This window comes from Phoxinus phoxinus (assembly GCF_949152265.1).
Source record: "Phoxinus phoxinus genome assembly, chromosome: 10".
Lineage (NCBI taxonomy): Eukaryota > Metazoa > Chordata > Actinopteri > Cypriniformes > Leuciscidae > Phoxinus > Phoxinus phoxinus.
Window position 1 is genome coordinate 25,646,509 of NC_136885.1, and position 24,069 is coordinate 25,670,577.

The window sequence follows — 24,069 nt, forward strand, 5'->3', positions numbered from 1 at the left end:
GCCAAAATACAAGACACGCAGTCTTTGATAACCTCAAAAGATATGGGAAGCATTTTCTCTTTCTAGTGTGTCACTCTGCAGACTTTGGTAATTACTAGAGAAAACCAGTAAGACAAGCTTACTTCATAGGGAGATTGCATACAACTAATGCCATGGTAATGCCTGACTTCTTTTTGGTTACATTCAGTTCACTACAGCCTCAGTTTTCCCACCAAAATCTGTTCGAGGAGCCGTTTTCAACCTTGCCGTTATGCAACGTCAATTTAACACCCCCCTCCCTCCCCACCAGCCCCCCTTCTCCGAATCCATTCCGCACTCCGAAGAGAGTCCGAGCCATATTTTACTGATCTCAGCGCACCTCGGTAAAATGGCTGTATCTAAGTGAGCCTCGTGCTGGTGTGATCCGTTCCTCGGCTGTAGTCTACTTCTGCAACAGAACCCCCACAAATTCCGTGTCGGTTAAATTTCATTTCCCGGGAACTCGGTGAGAGAGAGTCTAAAAAACGGGGCCGACGGTGGAGTCCGGATTCGGTCCGGCGTAAGGGGTGGGGATGAGTCGGGACACGGGTAAATTGTTGTAAAACTATTGTATTTACATTCAATGTTTCGCGTTTGATTGTGACCGACTCGCCGAGAGGGAGAGGGGGGGGGATCATGGCCGCTCAGGTCGCCAGCGCTACCTCTCTCAACACCAGCCCGCCTTCCGAGCTGAAAAAACCGGATCGAGACCCAAAGGAGGAGTCGGTACCGGGGGAGAAGCAGCAGGAAAATAAGGAACCGGGACTAGACGGCGGATCTCCGGCTCGCGGGGAACTGCAGGACCGGGCCGATGTGGGAAATGCTGGGGGAGGAGGGGAGTCGGAGATGAAGAACGGCAACGGGAATCCGTCGAGGGTGAACAATAATCAAAATGAGACCACCGGACCGGAGGGGAACAACCACCCCGGGATGGTACACCATCACGCGCCCGGGTTTCAGCCAGCTTCCTATAGCTACGCGCAGCACTACGGCCGGGCCCCTTTTCATCAACATGGCGGACAACAAAGCCCTGGCATGGCAGCTGCAGCGGGGCCAGGCGCGCTGTCGAGTAACATGATGGACTCATATCAACCCAACTCCCATGATCACAGCTTCCCGAACCACCAGTACAACAACTACAGTCCGTTCGGGAACCGGAGCCCGTACCCGGGCCAGAGCTACGGAATGAACTCTCCGCGCAGCGCTCCTCAAGCTCAGGCGGTAGGGGGGCAGTCAGCCAAGCAACAGCAGCAGCCAGCAGCGGCTGCATCTTACAGCAATCAGCGGTATAACATGGGAAACCCGCAGCCAACATCCACCCCGACTCTCAACCAGCTCCTCACCTCCCCGAGCGGTGGCCGGGGCTACCCGAATTACCCACCGAGCGACTTCAACAGCCAGGACGGTGTTAAGGGACCAGCAGATATAGGCAGCAGCAGCGGGCAGTACGGTGGGGGCCATCCGGGTTGGCAACAAAGGACCCATCACCCGCAACCCATGAGTCCTGGAAGTACCGGGCAGCCCCTGGGTAGAAATCAGGTAAAATTACAACCCTAATGCCTTGTAAAACTGCATCTCTCTGGCTTTACTCAAGTCATATGAGTGGTTGAAACGCACTGTGCTTGCTATTGTCTAAGCAAGACTCTATAAAATGGCTGCCTCCTTGGTTTTCCACAGCAGCTCATCATTTAACACTTTATTTTTAGTTAAAATAACGAAACTTTCGAAAACCCACTAGGTTCGTGGCTGGACGTGTGTTGTGAGACGAAAACGGTTGGCTATTATTGGATGAGTTGAAGGTAGATCTCCGGTTGAAAATGCCCATTTAGCGCAAGCTACTTCTCCATCAAGGAGGCTTAAACGCATTTGGCTTTTCCCTGTTAGGCCTTTCTGTGTTTTATATGCTTTATTCTTCTGTATATTTACCTAATATGTAAGATGTATCCGATCGGTGTATTGTTTGTCAGTTCTGATGATAATTAGGAGATCTATTAACATAAAATCAGCGGTTATTTCATGTGGAAAAACCCGTGTTGTGTAAACCGATACGTGCGTGTCACGCTTCTATGGTCGAGAAAAACAGACTAATTAACCTTATTTTGGACTAAAATGTATTTAAACGCACTTTAAAATGACGTTACTAGTACACTTGACGAAGAAAAGCTTTAGTTTTAAAGCGTAGACTCCAACTGAATGTCGGTCTCTATGCGCGCAGCTTGTAAACACAAGCCCAGTGATTTGAGTAAGTGCAGATTGGTTTGCAGTGGGATTTGAATTGTGGAGGTAAAATCCTCCTGTCAAAGGCAGGAGACAGTTGGTCTTGGGTTGACATGCTCGCTGAGATCTGATTGGCTCTGCATCCTGTGCTCTTGGCCATTTATAATTGCATATGATGTAACTGAAACACTTGCTGATTAGTTCATGTTCCTCACCTCCCTCACTCTTTCAGTCTGATGTATATGTGAAATTAATGTGATGCGCACATTTAGGGTGAATTCTACATGTCGGGAAGTAGGAGTTTATTAATTTAATAACTGAGGGTTGTATTCAGACACTGATACATTTAACCGCATGTTGTCAGTTAATATTTTATAAACTTTTATACAACTTATATGATGCGTGTATAAAATATGCATATAAAATGCATTTATATAAAGGATTCATGTCAGTTCTCCTTATTAATATTTTAATGTATGGGAAAAGATAATATAGATAGTTATTAATTTCTAATTTTTGCAAATCTTATCGCTCGTATCTGTTGTGATGGTGCGTAGACCAAGATTTCTTTTCAAAACTTACTTTAAAATGTCACTCATCGACTGGGAAGCTTTAGTGCGCTTTTGATTATTGAAGACACTTGAATAGCCTGTCTTATTTCTCTAGCCTGTTAGATATTGAGCTAGAAACCCTTTTTGAACTCTTTAATTCATGCCAGTTGTTTACAGTATGATGCTGTGCACTATTTCCTGTCTGGTCATTCACTGCATGCTAAATTCTTATTCATGTGGTCCCTATCATGATGGTTTGTCTTGGATATGTCCAAACACTTTTAAGTGCAATTTCAAGGTTGAACTACATCTGTTTACCACAGTTAACTTAGTTTCTAATACTAAGTTGAGGCTACACGTGCATCAGGTTTGTCGCTGTGCAAACTGTGCATCTGATAAGGGGGTTGTGACTTGGTGAAACTTGGAGTTTTTCTTTTTGCTCAGTTTCTTAATTTTCTTCATTGTAGAAAATTAATCGGAAGTAATATTATGGTATGTGAAGTATGAGAACCTGTGAAAAAAATACCAAAATCAATGGCCTTTTTTTTTTTACGAATGTCCTTAACAAAAAGCATGGATAATGCTCAGATTTCTAACTAGATTAGCATCTTTATGGGAGAAAAAAATATAAATTTATTAGACAAGTTCCTGTCAAAGTGAAGTATGATCTGTGAATTTAAGTTACTGCCAAATAATGGCATGGTTTGGTTTGGTCGTCAATTTCCACAGTATCTGTAAATGGGCCAAACATAATTTAGGTATCATGATGAAAAATCTGTTGATTAGTTTTCAAACCATTATGATGTGATCAGCCAACTAAATCCCAGATCATGCATATCGTTCACAAAGTTTGGGGTTGGTATTTAAAACAAATGTTTTTGAAATATGTCTGTAATGCATTTATTTGATCTAATATTATATTTTTTAAAATGTAACTTCTTCTTGTGATGCAAAGCTGAATTTTCAGCAACCTTTCTGCAGTGTTCAGTATGGCATGATTCTTCAGAAATCATTTTAATATGCTGATTTGCTGCTCAAGAGACATTTCTTATAATTATCAAAGTTATTTTGCTTTTTTGTATTCTCTCATAGAGCAAGATTTATATTAAATATATTTTTGGGGTAACAATGTAAAAGTATTTACTGTCACTCACTTTTAATAAATTGAATGCAGACTAAAAGCAGTAATTATAAAATCTAGCTGACTTTAAAACAGTAGTGTAGGTCATTTAGAATTTGTACTCAACTTGATTATATTTGCTTGATTCATTTTGCTGTAGCTTTGAACTCTGTTTGAGATTCAATAAGGACAGTATAGACTAGAGTCAGAGTTATGCTTACTGCAGCTTTCAGTCGATCTGTAAGTCTTCTAGTGTCCACCCCATCCCCGCGTGGCCAATCACAGCGCCCGTCCAGCAGCCTCTCCTGCCAAGGGAGCCCTCACTTTATCTTATGCAGATTAGCCATGTGCTGCTTTTATTTATTTGATTTTTTCCGTTCGGACACTGGAAACTGTCAAGAGCAGCTTGCCCTCAGTCATTTCACACTCTAGAGCGTTACACAGCAATAGACCTTTCAAGGTTTGAACTCAAGCTAAATTCAAAACAAGCCTTTTAGATATTAGACATGCATCCTAGATGAGGTTTCACTGGTCCAAATTTGATAGGACAACACAAGTGTACTAATTTATCATGTTGTGTCATTCAGTTATGATGTTTAAGTTTTGGTCATGTTTGAGTCAGTGGTCATCTGTGAAGAACAAACAGATTGTGCCATCCATTTTTACAAAATCTGACTTGAATTCACTAGAAAAAAGTATGTTTTTAAAAGCAAAATTCAAAATAAGGGTCAAAAGGGTCCCTAAACAAAGGGTCATTTAAAAGTGTTCTGTTCACTGAATTTTACTGTTGTCAATTTGTTTCCTAGTTTGCTGCCATCAGACATTTAACACTATAACACTATATCAACATATGCATTTCAAATTTGTCACAGTAGCGCTTTATTGTCAGCATATGGATAAATGCGTCATTTGTACATTGTCATTTGACTTTGTGAAACCCAAATCAGTGTTTGTTTTTATGTTCTGGGTCATCGATACAAAGTTGAAAAGAAGGGCTTTGTGATATCACTGTGAGATTCAAATGTAATATGAATATGTGTGCAACTGCACTTATGGTGCACTACAGTTATGTTTCTCACCTATTTTCTAAACGGAAGCTAAAATGTAATTATGCCAAAAAATCACATTAATATTACAATGATTGATCTGTTGCCAATGCCTAATGGACTTGATAATTAATTACCACGATAATAAAATATACTCATCACCTGATGCTTAATATAGTGTCATAATCGTACCAGCAGCATGATTCAAGATAAATGTTGACATTTTTAAAACGTTAATGTATGACAGGAACTGGGCAATTATTGCTAAACCTATCATGGTAGATCTTGATTATTATTTTTTACCAGATGTTTGATGTTGTATGCATACATTTAAAGTGTCAGTGACATTTTAAAAATATATTTCATAACTTTCATCCTTGGAGTTAAAAAGGGGATCATGAATCAGCTTGACTATACTCTTAGGAAACTTAATGGCCAATTAAAAAGCTCATTAAAATCATCACCATACACACATTTGCTTAATTTTATTATTGTTTATATTCAATCTATCACCCAGCCATATGTTTTACCTGCTGTCATATGGTACACTACTGTTCAAAAGTTTGGGGTAAATAAGATGTTTTTTGTTTTGGTTTTAATTTGGAAAGAAGTCTCATGCTCACCAAGGCTAAATTTATGTGATCACCTATTTTGATATATTTTATGTCCTTTATTCCTGTGAAGGCAAAGCTGAATTTCCAGCATCATTACTCCAGTCTTCAGTCACATGATCCTTCAGAAATCATTCTAAAATGCTTATTTACTCAAGAAAAATATCTTATGTTAAGACTATTTGTGCTGCTTAATATTGTTGTGGAAACCAGAACATAAATTAGCATTTAGAAATATTTCATACAATTATACATGCCTTTTACTGTCACTCTTGAACAATTGAATGAACCCTTGCTGAATAAAACAGATCTTATTTACCCCAAACTTTCAACTGTATTTCATACTGTATTTATTTAGATATCAAATATTTTGTAGGTGAGGAGTATTTATTTGGCTGCTTTGTAATCATGTATTAAGCTGCCCTTCAGGATTTAATTTTTCATGTTGGATAGATTTCACATCATGAAACAACAACAGACGATATGGATGAATGTATGTTTAATATGTCATGCTTCTGATTTTTTTTGTGTGTGAAATGTACAGGGAGAATTATGATAGAAAAAAGTCTGATGTGATTTTCTGTCTGATGTGATTGAGTTTGTTGGAGTGTGAGTAAGTCTATACTAGTATGAAATTATAATTGAATGCAACAAGGCATTTATTTTTCCCCTGGAAGAGAACAGGATTGTGGACTACTAATATTAGGCCTAAGTCATAAGGATGTTATTAATTAAATTAACATTCACTTGTTATTATTTAAAAAATGTTAATAAATGTTGTGAGGACACAATCTAACATTATGAATAGGCCTAGGCTATAACTGCATGTACATGCTATAAAATTGTCATTGTTTGTGGGAAATGAAGTTCAGTTTCTTAGGCAGCGATGTTTGAATCAGTCAGATTATTATTAACGTACTGCCATGTTCTGCATTCAGCAGGAATGGATGTTGGAAACTGGCTGTATATTGTTGTTCATCCTAGGGCTGGGTGATGTGGCCAAAAGGCCACATATATGAGCATTATCATATATCTCAGATCATGTATCTTTTTTTTTTTTTTTGCTGAATAGTTATATAGAGTAGGCTATACATCACAGTATTTTTTCTTTGTTTGGATAAATTCTGTATATAAAAAAAATGATTTGATTTCACATCCTGCACAATGTCCTACAAGTTCTATGAAAACCGATTTAATGTAACCATGTTGGTAGGGCTGCACAATTAATCGAATTTCTAATCTGATTTGATTACGATTACGGATGCCACGATTACAAAAAAAAAGTTCACTTACATTATTCTGCTTGCTTAAGAGGTGTGTTTGAAGTATGTTACGTTGTGAGAGGCGAATAACGATTACTTCAGAGAACCCAGCACAATAGGAACTACTTGACGTAAGTGAACGCTAAAATAAAAAGTATCTCACCTCAGAAAAAGTGACTTTCCTGTCCTGCCAGGAAATCTAGCCTATAAAACGCAAAAAAAAAACTACAAGCATGCAACGTTGTTACGTTGTAAATGAGTAAGTCACGAAATAAAAGTAAAATACCAATAAATCGCGTTAGTGGTACGTCGTGTTCTTGCATGCAGCAGGTATGATGTTCATTCTATTCATCAGGAGCAGCTTCCATGTTTCATTAACGGTTCAATTCATCATGGTAACTGTTTTTTCCATAACCCCAAAATGCCACTTTATTTTCACTTTGGGTTATTTTGTATATTTATTTATAAATGACTGTGGTGGCTCATACCAACACTGTATTAACAAAAACTAGTTTGGGATAGCTATTTAATAACTTAACCTCATAGGCCTATTGTTTACTTATCAGTATTCGTCATATTCTTACAATTTATGTGTATGTTAAGTAAAGGGGGACTGTGTGTGTCAACAAATTTATTACAATAGGCCTATATATATATACCGGTATAGATTTCCCAATTCCCAAACAAGTAGGTCGCGGCTTGATGGCCATGGAAAAATATGGGTCCCATTGGCAAACAAGTTGAGAACCACTGGTATAAAGCTATTCAAAACCTCATTCAATGAAAATTGTGATAATCGTAATTAATAATCGCAATTAAAATTTCAAGGGAATGATCTACAATTATGATTTTTGTCATAATCGTGCAGCCCTACATGTAGGCTATGTTATATATTATATGCAAAAAAGGGTTAGAACTTAGAATCGCATTACATTCTAACATTCTAACAACATTACAATCTAAAAACAGAAGTTAAAATCACCAAATTAAAACAAAAGTACACGTGAAATAAAAGTTGCGCTACACTACAACTCAAACGGCACACATATCTGTCAGAGCATCTGATGGGGCAAGCCGCGTTAACTATATCTTACGAGTTATTTTGAAGCCCTTAACATCAAGCATGTCTCATGTTTGGGACAAATTGGATTATGCACTTTCGTGTCCTCCGCAGTTTTTTAGATACGCTTGTAACATAATACTACTGTATATCGATATAAACGGTATTGTCTCATCCTATGTCATTTGTACGATATATCAATATATATTCTATAAACTTGATATGTTGCCCAGCCCTAGTTCATCCATGTTTGTGCAGTTGTTTTGTTCCATGTTTGTGCAGTTGTTTTGTTCCATGTTTGTGCAGTTGTTTTGTACCCAATATTTGCTAGTTTACAAAAACATGACTGCTATTCCAACTCCAATATTTACATGACCCCTTATTTTGGACTTTAATGCAACAGCACTCATCTCATTGCAAGTCAAGCTGGACTTCTCCACTCATGTCATTAAGCCCTGTGTCATTCATTCGGTGCCAAGATTGCCGTCTTTTTCCGAAAAAAGGAAAAGCTGGCTTGGCCGTGGCTCAAGCAGAGCTACAGCTGGGATGTGTTAAATATTCGGCAGACTGCCCTCCATTTGAAATGAGTTATATATAGCACTGTTGACTTCCTTAACTAAGGCTGAGCAAGGTAACGGTCAGGTTAATAACCGTGGGAATCGGCAGCAGAGGGTTATTTGCTGTCTCTCCTTTTCCTTCTCCTTTTTCCACTATCGTTTCCCCCTCGGGCTGTTCTCTTCTCTCTCTTCTTCTCTTGTTTTTTTTTGCATTTTTATTCTGTCCTTGCTATTCTTTCATTTCCACCCTGGCTTTTTCAAATCAAATTCTCCAGTGTGGGAGTGCAGTAGCACAGTATAATACTTTGATTTTATGGTTTTGGAAAATGTGTCCTTGAGTTTTTGAAGGCTTTGTAGATGTCTTTGTGTAAAACTCAGTTTATGCTTTTCTGTCATTATCTGAGTTTCCTTTGCTCAAAACCTCTTTGTCACTCTCGTTCCACAGACTCCAGGCTCCATGGATCAAATGGGGAAAATGCGCGGTCAGCCATATGGGTCAGGTGGGCCTTACTCCCAGCAGCCCCATCAAGGGCCTCCTTCAGGGCCCCAGCAGGGCCCTGCTTACCCAGGCCAGGGCTATGGGCCCCCTGGCCCTCAGAGATACCCTATGGGCATGCAAGGACGTATGCAGTACGGCCAACAGGTCATTGCTCTTTCTCAGTGTTTTAAGGGTTCACACTTTGACTTGGCTTTCAGGGATGGCGTATGTTACGGCATTTATACTGTTTTTTCCCCCCCCATTGATACGTTTTTTTTGCTTTATGTGCTGCACTCTTGTTATTAAATGACAATATTCTGGAAATGTTGTAACTAATAATGCTTATTTTGTAACACTTCAATGCACTCGCTCATTTGGATAAAACATTTATGTTGGGGGAAATACTGGATTGTTTTGCAGTGTTCTTCAATTGTGATTTCGATGTACTGGTATCTATGTAATTTTTAGTACTTTAGCAAGATTTTTAAGCTTCTAAAGTTAGTTTAGCAGCGCCAAACAAAATGTTTAACTCCAGAATACATGCTCTTGTGAGACAAAAAAAAGACAGATTAAGAATAATTATATTCTTAATTTGAATTAAAATGGTTTAATTGGTTTTTGGGCTGGTTTTTGTTGTTACAAAACATGACAAAAATAGCAATATGTAGCCTATTGTGTCCCAGATGGGACATGGGATCTCTAACCATTCTTAGCCTTAATAAATTATTACAAATGTGATGCTAGACAAGGTCACACTTTCTGGTAAAAAAGAAAACATTATAAATTTCTTATTATTTAGGGAATATGAAGGATAAAATGTTGTTGGGCTCATTATGTGCAGGTTATAAATAAAACCTTTCTGAACTTGTTACTTAAGCAATAAACTCTGTCCCTGTGTTGAGATTTGTCCATTTAAACTCATATTAACAATATCAGGGAATTAAAAAATTGAGATTTCTAAGCCTGGTAGAGTCATGGAAATTTCTGATGTGGAAATATCCATTTTTTTATGCTGTGTGTGTTAAAACATTTTGAGCTATTCTGTTTTGCTAGCAATTCAAATATTTTAATCATTTAATCAAGAACGACTGGAAAAGTCATGGAAATTCAAGTTAAGTTTACTTTTATAGCACTTAATACAATACAGATTGCTTCAAAGCAGCTTTACAGTAATTAACAGGAATAAAAGCGTCAATGTGTCAAATTCATTTGTCAAAAGAAGTGGGAACCTTGTCTATTGCATGTGAAAAGAAGTTTCTTTTTTGTCCATTTATCCGCATGATTTAAATCAGTGTAGGAAATGCCATGAGTGTAATGATCTTTAGTGCCATCCTACTTGTTTTCGCAGATGCCATCATACGGACAGCAGGGACCAGGGGGTTACGTGCAGCAGGGGCAGCAGCCTTATTATGGCCAGCATGGTCAGGGGCCTCACTCCGGGCAGCAGCAGTCGCCATACCCCCAGGCTTCCCCTGGGCAACCAGGAAGTCAGGCACCTTATTCACAGCAACCTCATGCACCCCAGTCATCTGGCCCGCATGTACAGACTGGCCCTCCTTACCAACAACCCCACATGCCCCAGCAGCCTCAGGGGCAAATGCCCGGCCCCTCGCCGAGCCCATCCCAGTCCCAGTCCCCGTACTCTCAGTCCTCAGCAGCATCCCAGTCTAGTCAGTCTCCCTATCCACAGCAACAGGTGCCTCAGTCCCAGCCCTCACAGCAGGGGAGCTCCCAGGCCCCTCCTGCATCCCAGCCCCAGCCCAGCTACCCGCCCGGCCAAGGTCCCCAGCAGCAGCCGCAGCAGCAGCCGCCGCAACCACCACCACCATCACAGCAGCCACCGCAGACGCCCACACCTGCTTCTCAGCAGCCCGCGGGACATGGACAGATGCCGCAGGGACAGCCCACGTCATACTCCCAGAATCCCCAACAACAACAACAGCAGCAGCAACAGCAACAGCAACAACAACAATCACAATCATCACCGTATCAGCGATTTCCTCCTCCTCCTCAGGTAACTTAAGATTTCTGCTTTTTTATCCAAGTGGTGGAAAGAACTCTGAATTTTCAGCAGCCATTACTCCAGTCTTCAGCTTTTTCATCACAGAAATAAATTTAATTTTAAAATATTAAAATATAAAACAATTTTTTCAATTGTAAAAAATATGTCACAATATTACTGCTTTCACTGTATTTTTGATAAGATACAGGCAGCCTTGGTGAGCATAAGAGACTACTCTCAAAAATGTTGGGGGAAAGAACTTTAAATTTTAGTATTTTTTTTTTATAATAATGAACCTGAATTAAGAAATGCTGTACAAAACATGAAAATTGTTGTTCGTTGTTAGTTTATACACAATGCATTAACAAATGTAACCTTATTGTAAAGTGTTGACAATGTATCTGCCAAAAAAACAAGTGTAAATGCATATGTTTTCTACACTGAATTATGTTTTGTCAACCTATTTATTACTATGTAAAGGTGGGATGTGAATTGCTTGTTTAATATTCACTTTGGGTGTTTGAACTAAATTGGATGACTGCTTTTGTATTTATTGAAAAATCTGGAATGCATTTCATTATACGGTAATAAAAGTAGTATTGTAACTGGTTATTCTCAAGTACAAAATCAGACAGTTTATTATATTATTAACATTGACCTAAAGCACCCATAATATCTGTAAGCAAAAGCATCTATGCATGCGTCCACTGTCCTAAATATCTATATCGTCTGACCTGAGATGGCTTTTTCCCCAACAGGAGATTTCCCAGGAGTCTTTTAGCTCCCAGTCCAGCGCTCCAACCCCCGGCCCGCCTCTGGCATCGAAGAGCAGCACAGAGGACATGCAGGGCAGACCCTCCAGTCTACCAGTGAGTCTGACACTTTCATTTCACACAGGCTGTTGACTGCGTCCAGGCGCATTTAAAGATGCATTGTGAATTTGACGGATTCACAAATGCACAATCAAGTTGTTTTCAGTCAAAAGCATTCTATTTTATGTTGACTTATAGTTCAAGGTAATTAGCTTGAAGATGTGAACATAATTCAGCCTCAGCTGCACCTTTATCTCAGTACTGATTATGTAGGACCTTTGAGATTGTTGCTAAATGGAGAACTTCATGTGGTCTGTCACGAAAATATATGCCATTGGTTCTCTCGGTACCTTTTTTCTACTTTCCTTGTGAATTTGCTTCTCTGTCGCCGAGATATAATTGCATTTGAGTGTGTGTTATGACCTGCGAGACTGTGTCTGAAAAGGACACATGGAGAGACACCCAGCTGCGCTGACTCAGCACACGTGCAGCCGGCCGCCGTAGCCATGGCAACCTCAGGGACGCTGTGATCTCACTTTTTCTTTTCTTTTTTTTCCCTCCCAGATGAGATAAATAAGGCCAGCAGCCTGTGACTGTGTGATTGTATGTGTATGAGAGCACTTGAGAGAGTGTGTGTGCATGTCCCAGAGAGAGAAAAAATGTGTGCCAGAGTTCATTGTTGCAGAGTGGAAGAAGCTGCCATTGGGAAAATTTATTCTAAAGAAGATGAAAAGTTTTGTTGTACAATTAAATTGGCTATTGTGCTGCTGATTTAAGATTCTTTTTTGTTTTTGTGAGTCCTTGGGCTAATTTTCAGTACAGTGTATGTACTATATCTCGCCTTGTCCTAACAATTAAGCAACAAAACTTATCCAGAGGTGGCAAGATGTTCTTGTGGTGCTGAATGTGGATTTATTTTTTAGCGATTATTCTTTAAAAATCTGTGAAAGCTGAAGATATGATGTGAAGAATTGTTTGAGTCAGCTGACAGCTTCAATTTGGTCCTAGCAGAGTCTGCTTTGTTTGTTTGTAGTACTCTTACATGTTGTTTTCTTCCTAAGGGAATTTAAATAATAAGCAGTGATTTAACTGATTTTGAAGTTGGCATGAAATGGAAATTTACCCTATACATTTTATAAATGCATGTCTGTGAAGGATTCATCTATGCATGTTATGATATTTAACACGAAAAAAAATGACAGACCTCTCTCTGGTGACACATGCCAGACTTCTCCAATCATTTAGTGCGCTTAATCCCGCCCCTTTCTTACGATCGACTGCAAGCTTGCATTCATATCTGCCTGCAGCCAATCAAAAACAATTCGACAGAACCAAGTCCCCACACTTTCTTTTTCAATAATCTGTTTTCCTTTGATGTACATCCATCACAACATGTAACGGAAGTAGCAACAGATAATTTCTTCCATCGCTGCTTTAGTTTCTGATTTTCTGACCTTTACGGTTTTATTTGCCTAGGACCTATCCGGTTCTATCGATGACCTACCTACTGGTGCGGAGGGCGCTCTGAGTCCTGGAGTCAGCACATCTGGAGTATCTAGCAGTCAAGGAGAACAGAGCAATCCAGCACAGTCACCCTTCTCCCCCCACACTTCTCCCCCGGTGGGCTCGCCTGCCAGCGCCTCAGCATCTCGATCTGGGCCTCTGTCTCCTGCCACGATGCCAGGTAGAGCCAGTAAACTTTAAATTATTTAGAAATCCTAAAATGTGTTAATACCACCGAGTCATCATGCAGAGGATTTGGAATATTTACCAAAATTAAATATAAAATGTATTTTTGTAGTCAATATCAAAAATATCACACAATTTCACACAAAATATTTTGTCTTGATCTCAAAGTTATAGAATGTGGTTCTTTCTTTTTATTTTTTACCACAATTTGTGCATTTCTCATTTGTAGGGAACCAGATGCCTCCCCGCCCTTCAAGTGTACAGTCTGATGGGATCATGCACTCTTCGATGAATCAACCTGGCATGGGCCAAGAGAGAGGTAGCTCAGTCTGTATAAGTCCTACTTTACAATGACAGGACTCGTTTTCCATCTTCATGCTCACTTTTTATTGTATCGATACATCAATCTTGTTGTCTGCACAGGATATATGCAGAGAAACCCTCAGATGGCACCCTATGGGTCTCCACAGTCTAGCTCTGCTTTGTCTCCTCGTCAGTCATCTGGAGGCCAGGTGCATGCTGGAATGGTTCCTTATCAGCAGAACAACTCTGTGGCGAACTATGGGCCTCAGGGTGGTCAATATGGACCACAAGGTATGTGGCATAGTGCTAAACATTTCACACCATCTAAAAAAATTAAGAAAAATGCACATTTTAAAAAGGGTCTTATGTTAAGAGAAGTGATTGTAGTGGATGTGCAGATATTGGACTTTTATTTTAGTCTTTCTCTTTCTTTCTCTTCTTACTGTCCCTCCAAATCCTTCTCACTCTCCCTCTTTTTCTCTTTGTGCGACCAGTGGATCACAGTGTGGTTATTTTTAGCATTAGTGAAAAAAGGGAGTTGACGTAGCATGGCTCACGTCAGTTGAGCAGCTACAGTGACTGGGTTACAGCAGCGCCACATGCTGCTAAAGCACTCAAGGGCCTGGAAGTCCACCAATGAGGCTTCCAGACCCCAATGCATTTGGCCAATGCTGACTTTTAATTGACCAAACTGCTAATTCTGTTAATGTGGTTTTCAGACTTTTTGTTTCATTGCAGAAAATGTAACCCTGGATTAGAGTTCTTATTAAATATATAATTTTTTCTCTAAAAAAGATGGCATAAGCAATGTGCTGTATTGAACTTAACTGGCTTTACTGTCACTTTAAAAGTATTATTTATATAGCATTGTTTATAACTTCCCATCTTCCTCTTCAGGTTACCCCAGGCAGCCTGGTTACAGTGGCATGCCTAATGCCAATTACGCAGGCCCTGCCATGGGCGGATCCTTGAATCCTATGTCTGGGCAAGGAGGAGGGCCACTGTTTGCTGGCATGGCTTCTGGGAGGATGCCTCATGGCCAGATGGGTGCACGACCCTTTGGCCCCAACATGGGTCCCAACATGAGTCCCAGTATGGGCCCTAATATGGCCAACATACCCCCTCAAGTGGGAAGCGGGATGTGCCCACCTCCAGGCCTCAACAGAAAGCCGCAGGAGGCCGCAGCAATGCAGCACGGACCTTCCAACTCGATACACAACAGGTACGCAAGAACTGAAATGCAACTGAAGTTTCACAATATCATTAACAAGTACTAGGTGTGTAACGGTACCCAGAAATCACGATTCGGTACGTACCTCGGTTTTGAGGTCACGGTTCGATACGAATTCGATACAACAGGAAAAAGCAACAAATTCCCAATGCTAGGTTTCTTTAAATTTATTTTGAACAGACCGTAGTGCAAACTAATTACAGACCATGTTGTACCATGAATATGCAAATTATCCCTGCATCCACTCACACGAGCTCAGAGATCCACTCGCTTTACTCAACTTACTATAGTAAATGCTGCACAATGGTATCACTCTTTACAACTCCGGACACATTATGGTAATTCACATGATTAGCCTTTTGCTTGACTACCTTATCAAACTGCTAATAATGTGTTCCTAATGTTACACAAACCATGTTCCCTTTCGCCATCTAAGTCAGACAGCTGCCTTCTTAAAATAGAAACGCTTTGTACAACTTAGAACGTCAGTGGAGAAAGGCATATAGTTCATCATAACATCGTAATATACATCTTATTCATAATTCACACACTATATTGCTAAAAGTACCCCATTTTTAATATCAACAGAAAAATTAATCGGGATAACCTGGCTTCTCTTGAGACTCCCTTGCTTTGCAGCATAGTTAATGATATAGCCCTGCTGTGGGGCTATATCGTGATTGACGTGATTGGCTATAAAGTAGTTTGTGACGTAAGAAACACCAGCGATTTCAAACCGTGTTTTTAAGACTCTTTGGTTCACTGCATTTTTAAGGAGGAAATACTCAGCAATGATGTTGACTTGTGAATTTGTACATGGTTTGTCTGAAAGCATATTAAGAACACAGACATGTAAACAACAAAAAAAAACAGATTTTTAGTACTTGAAGTACTAAGCAGTATGCACTCTTGCATGGGTCAAATTATTTTTTGTAAGGCTGATAAAAATAATCTCTTGTGTTATAAGTACAAAATAAGTAGAATAATGAAAAATAAAACTTGCGCAGAGTTTAGTTTTCTTTACGCATGAGTTCATTAACATGCGGTGACATTAGTGGATGCACAAAGTTCAATATTATGCTTTTTTCAATAAATAACGGAAAGGAGGAGAAAAAGAGCCTACTTCACCTTTCCACGAGGAGACAGCTAGTGAAGCTTAGGATTCCCATTTCCAGGACACGCATTATTTCATCACTGGACTTCTACGACACAAATCGGCACAATGTCAAATGATTTTGTCTCATTATAACAGCAGAAACAACTTAAAATACTACATTTTGGTTATACAGATAAGAGTAAGATATCATTAGAAACTAAAGTTTTTAAAACTAAACTCACAATCAAACACAACAAAACATTGTGCATTTGTAAAAGAAAGAAAGAAAACAGGATGTCGCTTTCTTCCATCCTGGTTTCCTTTTCATGAAATTAGTAGAACATGTCACAAAAAAAGAAAAACCTCCACGTATAGGCAAGTAGAAAGCTCTTCTTTGGCATCTGAACTTTTGGGTTGGTGCATAGATCGTCTATTCTTCTGGTCTTTTTCCTGTTGTGGCGGTTAGCAAACAGCGTTGCACTACTGCATGTGCCCCCTTCTGGATTGGAGTGTGGATCGCCTATGACTGTATTCGTCGTCTGACTGTATGCACCGAACTGTGACGGTTCGGGATGAAAACGTGTACCGTTACATTTTAAATGTCTGTTTTGTTAGCCTTTTCTAATTTTTTAATACAAACTGGTGGTACAAGTCTATTTGAATTTAAATGTTGTGTTTTGCCTCACAGACTACCAGGTTACACCAATATGTCTCCTGGTCCTGGTATGATGGGCTCAGGACCTCCGTATAGCTCCTCTATGAACAACATGCCTGGGATGATGAACACTCAGGGTTCTCCCTACCCCATGGGTGGTAACATGTCGAACAACACTAGTGGTAAGATAATAACAAAAGTGTATTTGTATATACTACATAACCTAGCAGAAATTAAAGTACTTCAATTGTAAAGTCAAATCTTGTGCCAGCTTAAAATCACGGTTAACATATCTGTTTCTCTCATAGGCATGTCCCCTGGTCCGGATTTTGCTATGGATGGGAAACTAAACCAACCCCAGAAAATAAATAACAAAGTTGAGGGTACACCCAAGACAGAATCAAAATCTAAGGTTTGTTTGACATTTAGATGGAAGTATAATGCCTTTACAGCAGAACTCAGTCATTCATCCTTTGTTGCACCTCATGTGTAATTCCTTCCATTTAAAATGCTTCTTTCTAGAAGTCAAGTTCCTCCACAACAACCAATGAGAAGATCACTAGGTTGTATGAGCTAGGCCCAGAGCCAGAAAGAAAGATGTGGGTAGACCGTTACTTGGCTTTCATCGAGGAAAAAGCCATGGGCATGAGTAACCTGCCAGCTGTGGGACGTAAGCCCCTTGATCTCTTCCGCCTCTACATGTCCGTCAAGGAGATTGGAGGTCTTACACAGGTATATACAGCCTGTCCATACACATTTTTATAATGTTGAAGGTCTGAACTCATTTTCTCTCAAGTGTGTTTGCTTATATGCTTTGGCATCCTTGTAATTTCAGGTTAATAAGAACAAAAAATGGAGGGAGCTGGCCACAAATCTGAACGTGGGGACCTCCAGCAGTGCCGCCAGCTCTCTGAAAAAGCAGTACATCCAATGTCTGTATGCTTTTGAATGTAAGATTGAGCGTGGAGAGGACCCACCACCTGAAATTATTACTGGAGATACCAAAAAGAACCAGGCCAAAATTCAGCCTCCCTCCCCAGGTGAGTGCTGGTGACTTGGATTTGTCTCATGCCATGTATTGAAGCAAGTACAGGTAAATCTTAACAATTAAACTGCTGCAACAAAACCCCTATTCCAAAATGAAGGAAGGAAGGAAGGAAGGAAGGTATAATAAATACCTACAGTTTTGCTAAAAAAAATTATATTGAAAAAAATTACTGTTATTGATGCAGCACAATTATATGTTCATCAATTAATATTGCAGGTGCAATTCAAGCTCTTTGTTTGAACTAATGTTTTTAAGCATTATCACTAATGACTGGTTGCAGAAGTCATACATTAAATTAACATTTAAAGCATCAGGAAACCTTAAAACACATTTTTAGATGGTAACATATGTTTGGAGAGTATGAGTCTAAAACATTAGATTCTGAGCATTTCTCCGCATTATTTGTGAGAAAAATCCTTTATGAAACGGGATAATTTTTTGACACTATCCTGCCCAAGAATTTATTTTGTGGTACTATTGGTGTTGTAGTACTTAAAATTGAGAACATAGAAGTATAATGTTCCAAACCTTCTCTCCTTTTTTTTATTGCATGGAACAGCTGGATCTGGCTCTCTCCAGGGGCCCCAGACACCACAGTCCACCAGCAGCTCCATGGCGGAAAGCGGAGACTTGAAGCCCCCTACTCCTGCCTCCACCCCACACAGCCAGATGCCCCCAATTCCAAGTGGCAGGTGAGTTTTGTTTGTTTGTCTTGTGCTACTGCCTGTGTCATTTGACTGTGAACCACTTCTTACCTGCCCTGTTTCTTAGGAACAGTGTGAACTTGCAAGATCCTTTTGCTGATAGCGACTTCTCACGGAGAAGTACTATGACCCCAAACTCTGGCTACCAGTCAGGCATGAGCACTCCGGAAATGCCTGTTCGCATGGGACCCTATGAACCCAGTAAAGACCACTTTAGTGGTATGCGTAAAGGTTTGTATTGTTTGTTGTATTTCTGTAACATAATTTGTCCTGTACACCTTGTATATCAGTTCATATTTTATATAAGTGTCACGAGGCATTATAGTTCATGGTTAGCTACATGGTGTAATGAGCTGTGTGCTCATGGTCCTAGTTGGAGAACAGTTCATGTCTAGTGGACAGGGACCCAACAGCAGTCTCGGTGATCAGTGCAACAGGGGACCACAAGGCCCTATGGGAAACATACCTATGGGCCAGCGACACCAGTATCCATATGGCCCCGGCTATGACAGAAGGTATACTAAATCTTTACTTTTTGTATATAAACTTTTTTTGTTGGTGCTATATAAATGATGCAATAAACTCTAACCTCTCCTGCATTGCGTAGACCAGAGTCAGGGATGGGAACAGATGGCAGTATGGGGGCTGGAGTGCCACAGCCAAATATAATGCCTTCCAATGCTGAATCTGGGATGTACTCACCAAATCGTTACCCTCCACAGCAGCAGCGGTCAGTCGACTACTCCATTAGTTTTTATGGAGATTGTATTTGTATATATGCTATATCTTTTATAATGATTTCTCTTACGTATGGTTCTTGTGCAGACATGATTCCTATAGTAATCAGTATCCTGGGCAGGGTGCGCCTCCTGGTGGTTCCTATCCGAATCAGCAGCCTGGAATGTACCCGCAACAACAATTGGTAGGAAAGCAGTTAATAGAATGAGCTGATATTTTTCGATTTGACGTTAGTATAATGAATAAATGTTATTAAAAGCCTTGACATATATTTAATATAATTTGTTTACATTTAGAACTACAAAAGGCCTGGTGATGGCAGCTACCCACCAGCTAAACGGCATCATGACGGTGAGATGTTCAGTGGGCCATACAATGCTCAGCAGCCACAGCCACCACCACAGGCTCCCCCTAGTGGTCCCTCAAGTGGTCAACAGGAAATGTTTAACCAGTATAACAGTTCTTACCCTGGTTCGGAGCGCCGTCCACCCGGTCCTCAGAATCAGTTCCCTTTCCCTTTTGGAAGAGATCGGATGCAAGCAGGGACAGGCCCAAACTCCCAGGGTTCCATGCCACCTCAAATGATGGGCAGTCCAATGCAGTCTGGTCCTGACGGTCCTCAAGCTGGTATGTGGCCGGGCCGAGGTGATATGGGCTACACCAGTTACCCTAACCGTCAAGGACCACCTGCTGGTCCTGGCCAGGGACCTGGCTACCATACAATGAACCGATCTGAAGACATGATGTCGTCTGAACCACGAATGAATCATGATGGGCAGTGGCCTGGGCCACGACAGCCCCCATATGGTCCTGGTAGCTCTGGTCCACCAATGAGCAGACCCTTGCAGTCCAACTACCAGTCTCCTCAAACCATGCAAAATCACATTCCACAGGTGTCAAGCCCCACGCCCATGCCTCGCCCCATGGAAAGTAGGACTTCCCCCAGCAAATCACCCTACATGCCCAGCAATATCAAAATGCAGAAGGTGGGACCTCCAGTCCCTGCATCTCACATTGTACCTCCCTCAGCACAGCCTCCAATGATGAGAAGAGACCTATCCTTCCCTCCAGGATCAATTGAGGCTACGCCACCAGTTCTCAAATCGCGCAGGCGTCTTACCATGAAAGAAATTGGTAAGAGTTCATTATTTGTTGTAGTGAATTACATTTTGGTCATTTATATGGCTTAGACCTGTGAGATATGAAAAGATAACTGTATACAACTTTTGTAGGCACTCCAGAAGCATGGAGAGTCATGATGTCCCTTAAATCAGGACTGTTGGCAGAGAGCACATGGGCTTTAGACACTATCAACATCTTGTTATATGATGACAACAGTATTTCGAATTTCAACCTTATACAGGTGAGTCGTTTTGGGGAAATTACAAATATATTTTCCATTACTTAAGTTTTCATCCTAAGTAACATATTAATGTCTTCTTTTGTAGCTTCCTGGTTTCCTGGAATTAATCGTTGAGTATTTCCGCCGTTGTCTCATTGAGATCTTTGGGATTCTGAGGGAATATGAAGTTGGTAATCCAGGACAAAGAGCACTGTTGGATCCCAGCGTGCTCAAAAAAGATGAAGACACTGTGGATGATGAGGTATTGGTGGAGGGCATGGAGGAAGATGGAGAAACGGAGGAGGAAGATGAAGGAGAGGAAATGCACAGGTTAAAACATCAAGAACAACATTCAGTACCGCTCCAGATAAAACAAGAAGAAAAGCCAAGGATGCTTGATGACTCTGTGAAGAAAGAAGATTGCCATGGGACTGAAGGGGAGTCATCTGCAGAACCGAAGACTTCGGAGCCACCTTGTCTCGAGTTGGCTGTGGCTCAAGAGAAGCCTAAACAGGCTAGCAAGTTTGATAAGCTTCCCTTAAAGATTGTGCGAAAGAAGGATCCGTTTGTGGTGGACTACTCTAATAAGCTTGGCCGATTGCAGGAATTTGACAGTGGCCTTCTGCACTGGAGTATCGGTGGAGGTGATACAACAGAACACATCCAGACCCACTTTGAAAGCAAGTTGGACCTATTGCACCAACGGAAGCATCTACCTGCCCAGGTCCCAGACAGGAAGAGAGGAGCTCAGAAGGACAGCCAGGCACCTTCACTGCCCTCATCCAGTGTAGAGCACCGAAAAGAAGTGGACCGGCAGTCTCTCCAGAGTCATTCGGCAGCCTCTCCAGAGTCATCAACTGAGAAAGTGACCAACGGAGTTTCAGATTTGAGGGAGGACAGACCTGCTGACTGCTTAGAAACTGCCTCTGAGGGGACATCACACCTAGAGAAAGATCAAGAAAAAAAATTGTCAGAGGCAACAACTCCAGAAAACATTAGGCCAGCACCTCCAAGCCCATCATTGCAGGGTCAGCGCTGCATTGCCATTTTAGAAGATGAGCCACACAGCAAGGATGAAGCTCCTCTTGTCACGCTTTCAGACTGGCAAGATTCCCTTTCCCGTCGCTGCCTTTGTGTCTCCAACATCGTCCGCAGCCTCTCGTTCATCCCGGGCAATGATTCTGAGATGTCCAAGCACCCAGGGCTGTTGCTATTGCTGGGCCGCCTGTTGCTTCTCCACCATCTGCATCCAGAGCGAAAGCAGGCGCCTTTAACCTACGAAAAAGAAGAAGAGGTGGATGAGAGTCTTGGTAGCAAGAAAGACGAATGGTGGTGGGACTGTCTGGAGTTACTGCGGGAAAATTGCTTAGTCACTCTTGCCAACATCTCAGGCCAGCTTGACTTCTCAGTCTACACTGAGAGCATCTGTCTGCCTCTGCTGGATGGCTTGCTACATTGGGCCGTTTGTCCTTCAGCCGAAGCCCAAGACCCCTTCCCTAGTCTCGGGCTTAATGGCGCCCTGTCCCCCCAGAGACTAGTCCTGGAGACCCTCTGTAAGCTCAGCATTCAGGACAACAATGTGGACCTAATTCTGGCGACGCCACCTTTTAGTAGATTAGAGAAGCTCTTTGGGAACCTTGTGCGTCTAGTTGGAGAGCGAAAGGTGCCTGTTTGTCGGGAGATGGCGGTCGTGCTGCTGGCCAATCTTGCACAGGGTGACAGCCTGGCGGCCCGTGCCATTGCGGTACAGAAGGCCAGTGTAGGGAATCTGTTGGGTTTCTTGGAGGACAGCTTAGCAGCTACACAGTTCCAGCAGAGCCAAGGTTCCTTACTGCACATGCAGGGGTCACACTTTGAGCCAACAAGTGTGGACATGATGCGGCGGGCTGCTCGGGCTCTGCTTGCCCTCGCTAAGGTGGAGGAGAACCACTCTGAGTTTACGCTCTATGAATCGCGGCTACTGGACCTTTCTGTCTCCCCACTCATGAACTCATTGGTGTCCCATGTCATCTGTGATGTACTCTTTTTAATAGGCCAGTCATGACAGCTGTGCGGAGCTATGGCTCCACCTTCTCTGGTTTTCGTACTTCCCCCTTGCCTGTCCTCCCCATTTGCGAGTGGGGATTGAAAGCAGAGAAAATTGACTGTTTCTTGTTTTGTTTTTTTAATTTATGCAAGCCCTTTCATATTACACCCACTGGTCCCCCTTTTCTCTGCGTCTCACTTTGGGAAGGTTGTCACGAATTTGCTGTGGTTCATGAACCAGAGCCTCAACACACTGACACAAACTGTAACTGATGCCAACTAGATGACATGGACAGGGACCCCAACTTTTGTGTCCTTGTCTGAGGTGAAATAACTTTTTATAATAAAATAAATAAATGAATAAAATAAATAGCTTGAAAAAACAAACTATTTACCAAAGTTGCTGTCTTGTTTACAGTGAGTTTTGGGGTTAATTGTTCTTTTGTTCTCCCCAGAGGGTGCAAATAATACACAGCTCTTGATCACATTAACAAGTAGACTCTTCATTGTTTGGTGGTTGTATTTTGATGCTACACGGTCAAACTTTCTGGATGTGTGTACAGCAGAAATGAGTTATCATTTTCTGTACATTACTCCACAACTGTAAACATACTGCAAACGTACTGCACTGTTCCACATGGGTAAAATGTTGGCTCAGTCAGCTCTGTTTTTAAACCGTTTTTTAAACCATTAGTTTGCTGGTGAGGAGAATAACCCCCAAAGTATCAAGGACGTACAACACCCTGACCTCTTCTCTTTAACCCTTGATTGTATGAATTGACCCCATAAAGAAATCACCTCCTAGGACTGGTTTTCAACTTAAGATGCAGCTGAGGCTGTACTGTATATAAGATGTTGTACATTTACACCTTTTCTCTCTCTCTCTTTCACACACTCTTGCTTCTTATCCCTTTTTATCCTTGAAGAATAAGAGCGGACACTCAAGTTGGGTTAATTGCATCAAAATCCCTAGGTATATAAACTGAACCATCTTTTGGCCTCCACGGTTCCTCTATAGTGCAGCAAACAACTGAAATATTTTAATTTCGTCTCCTGGTACAACAAAATAACTCTAGATGAAGAACACAGTTGAGATATTTTTTCTCCAGTGATATGAATTCTGCATATTTGTATTTCAGACTATGTAGCTTAATGTAAATTCCTTGTTTTCCCCCCCTTTTTGGCTCAATGAATATCATTTATTCACTATGAAATCTTTATACTATATGTTCCACGTGGTAAGAATAAATGTACATTAAATCTTGGTAAGATGTTTGTGATTATTTTCATTTAGATGTTTTATTTTATTCAATAAAGTACAGCCCATTTATCCTAGAATGTGATTATGAATGGAAGGTTAAATCAAATCAAAGTTTAAACGTTTTTTTTTTATAACGTTGTCTGTGTACGTTACAAATTAGTTTAATTAGCAATATTCAATATTACTCTAATACTAGTGTTTAATAATATCAGAAGGAATGAAAATAGTTGACCGTGAGACCAT

The 24,069-nt window shown here is 41.0% G+C and overlaps 1 protein-coding gene across 3 annotated transcripts; it reads left to right on the forward strand.

Annotated features, from left to right (window-relative positions):
* The first annotated feature begins 330 nt into the window (after positions 1-330).
* Positions 331-23,923, forward strand: arid1aa (AT-rich interaction domain 1Aa). Of its 3 annotated transcripts, none has more exons than XM_079626485.1 (20): positions 331-1,557; positions 8,888-9,085; positions 10,269-10,934; positions 11,681-11,791; positions 13,211-13,418; positions 13,653-13,742; positions 13,847-14,017; positions 14,624-14,948; positions 16,742-16,890; positions 17,017-17,120; positions 17,231-17,440; positions 17,544-17,748; positions 18,316-18,448; positions 18,528-18,691; positions 18,834-18,975; positions 19,068-19,190; positions 19,286-19,382; positions 19,495-20,332; positions 20,431-20,561; positions 20,647-23,923. In XM_079626485.1, exons 1-20 carry the CDS (start codon positions 655-657, stop codon positions 22,582-22,584), a joined length of 6,906 nt encoding a protein of 2,301 aa, XP_079482611.1. In that variant the 5' UTR covers positions 331-654; the 3' UTR covers positions 22,585-23,923. The 3 variants fall into 3 exon arrangements, with proteins under 3 accessions (XP_079482611.1, XP_079482612.1, XP_079482613.1); XM_079626486.1 differs by having other exon boundaries at positions 18,534-18,691; XM_079626487.1 differs by lacking the exon at positions 8,888-9,085 and having other exon boundaries at positions 514-1,557.
* The last annotated feature ends 146 nt before the right edge of the window (positions 23,924-24,069 follow it).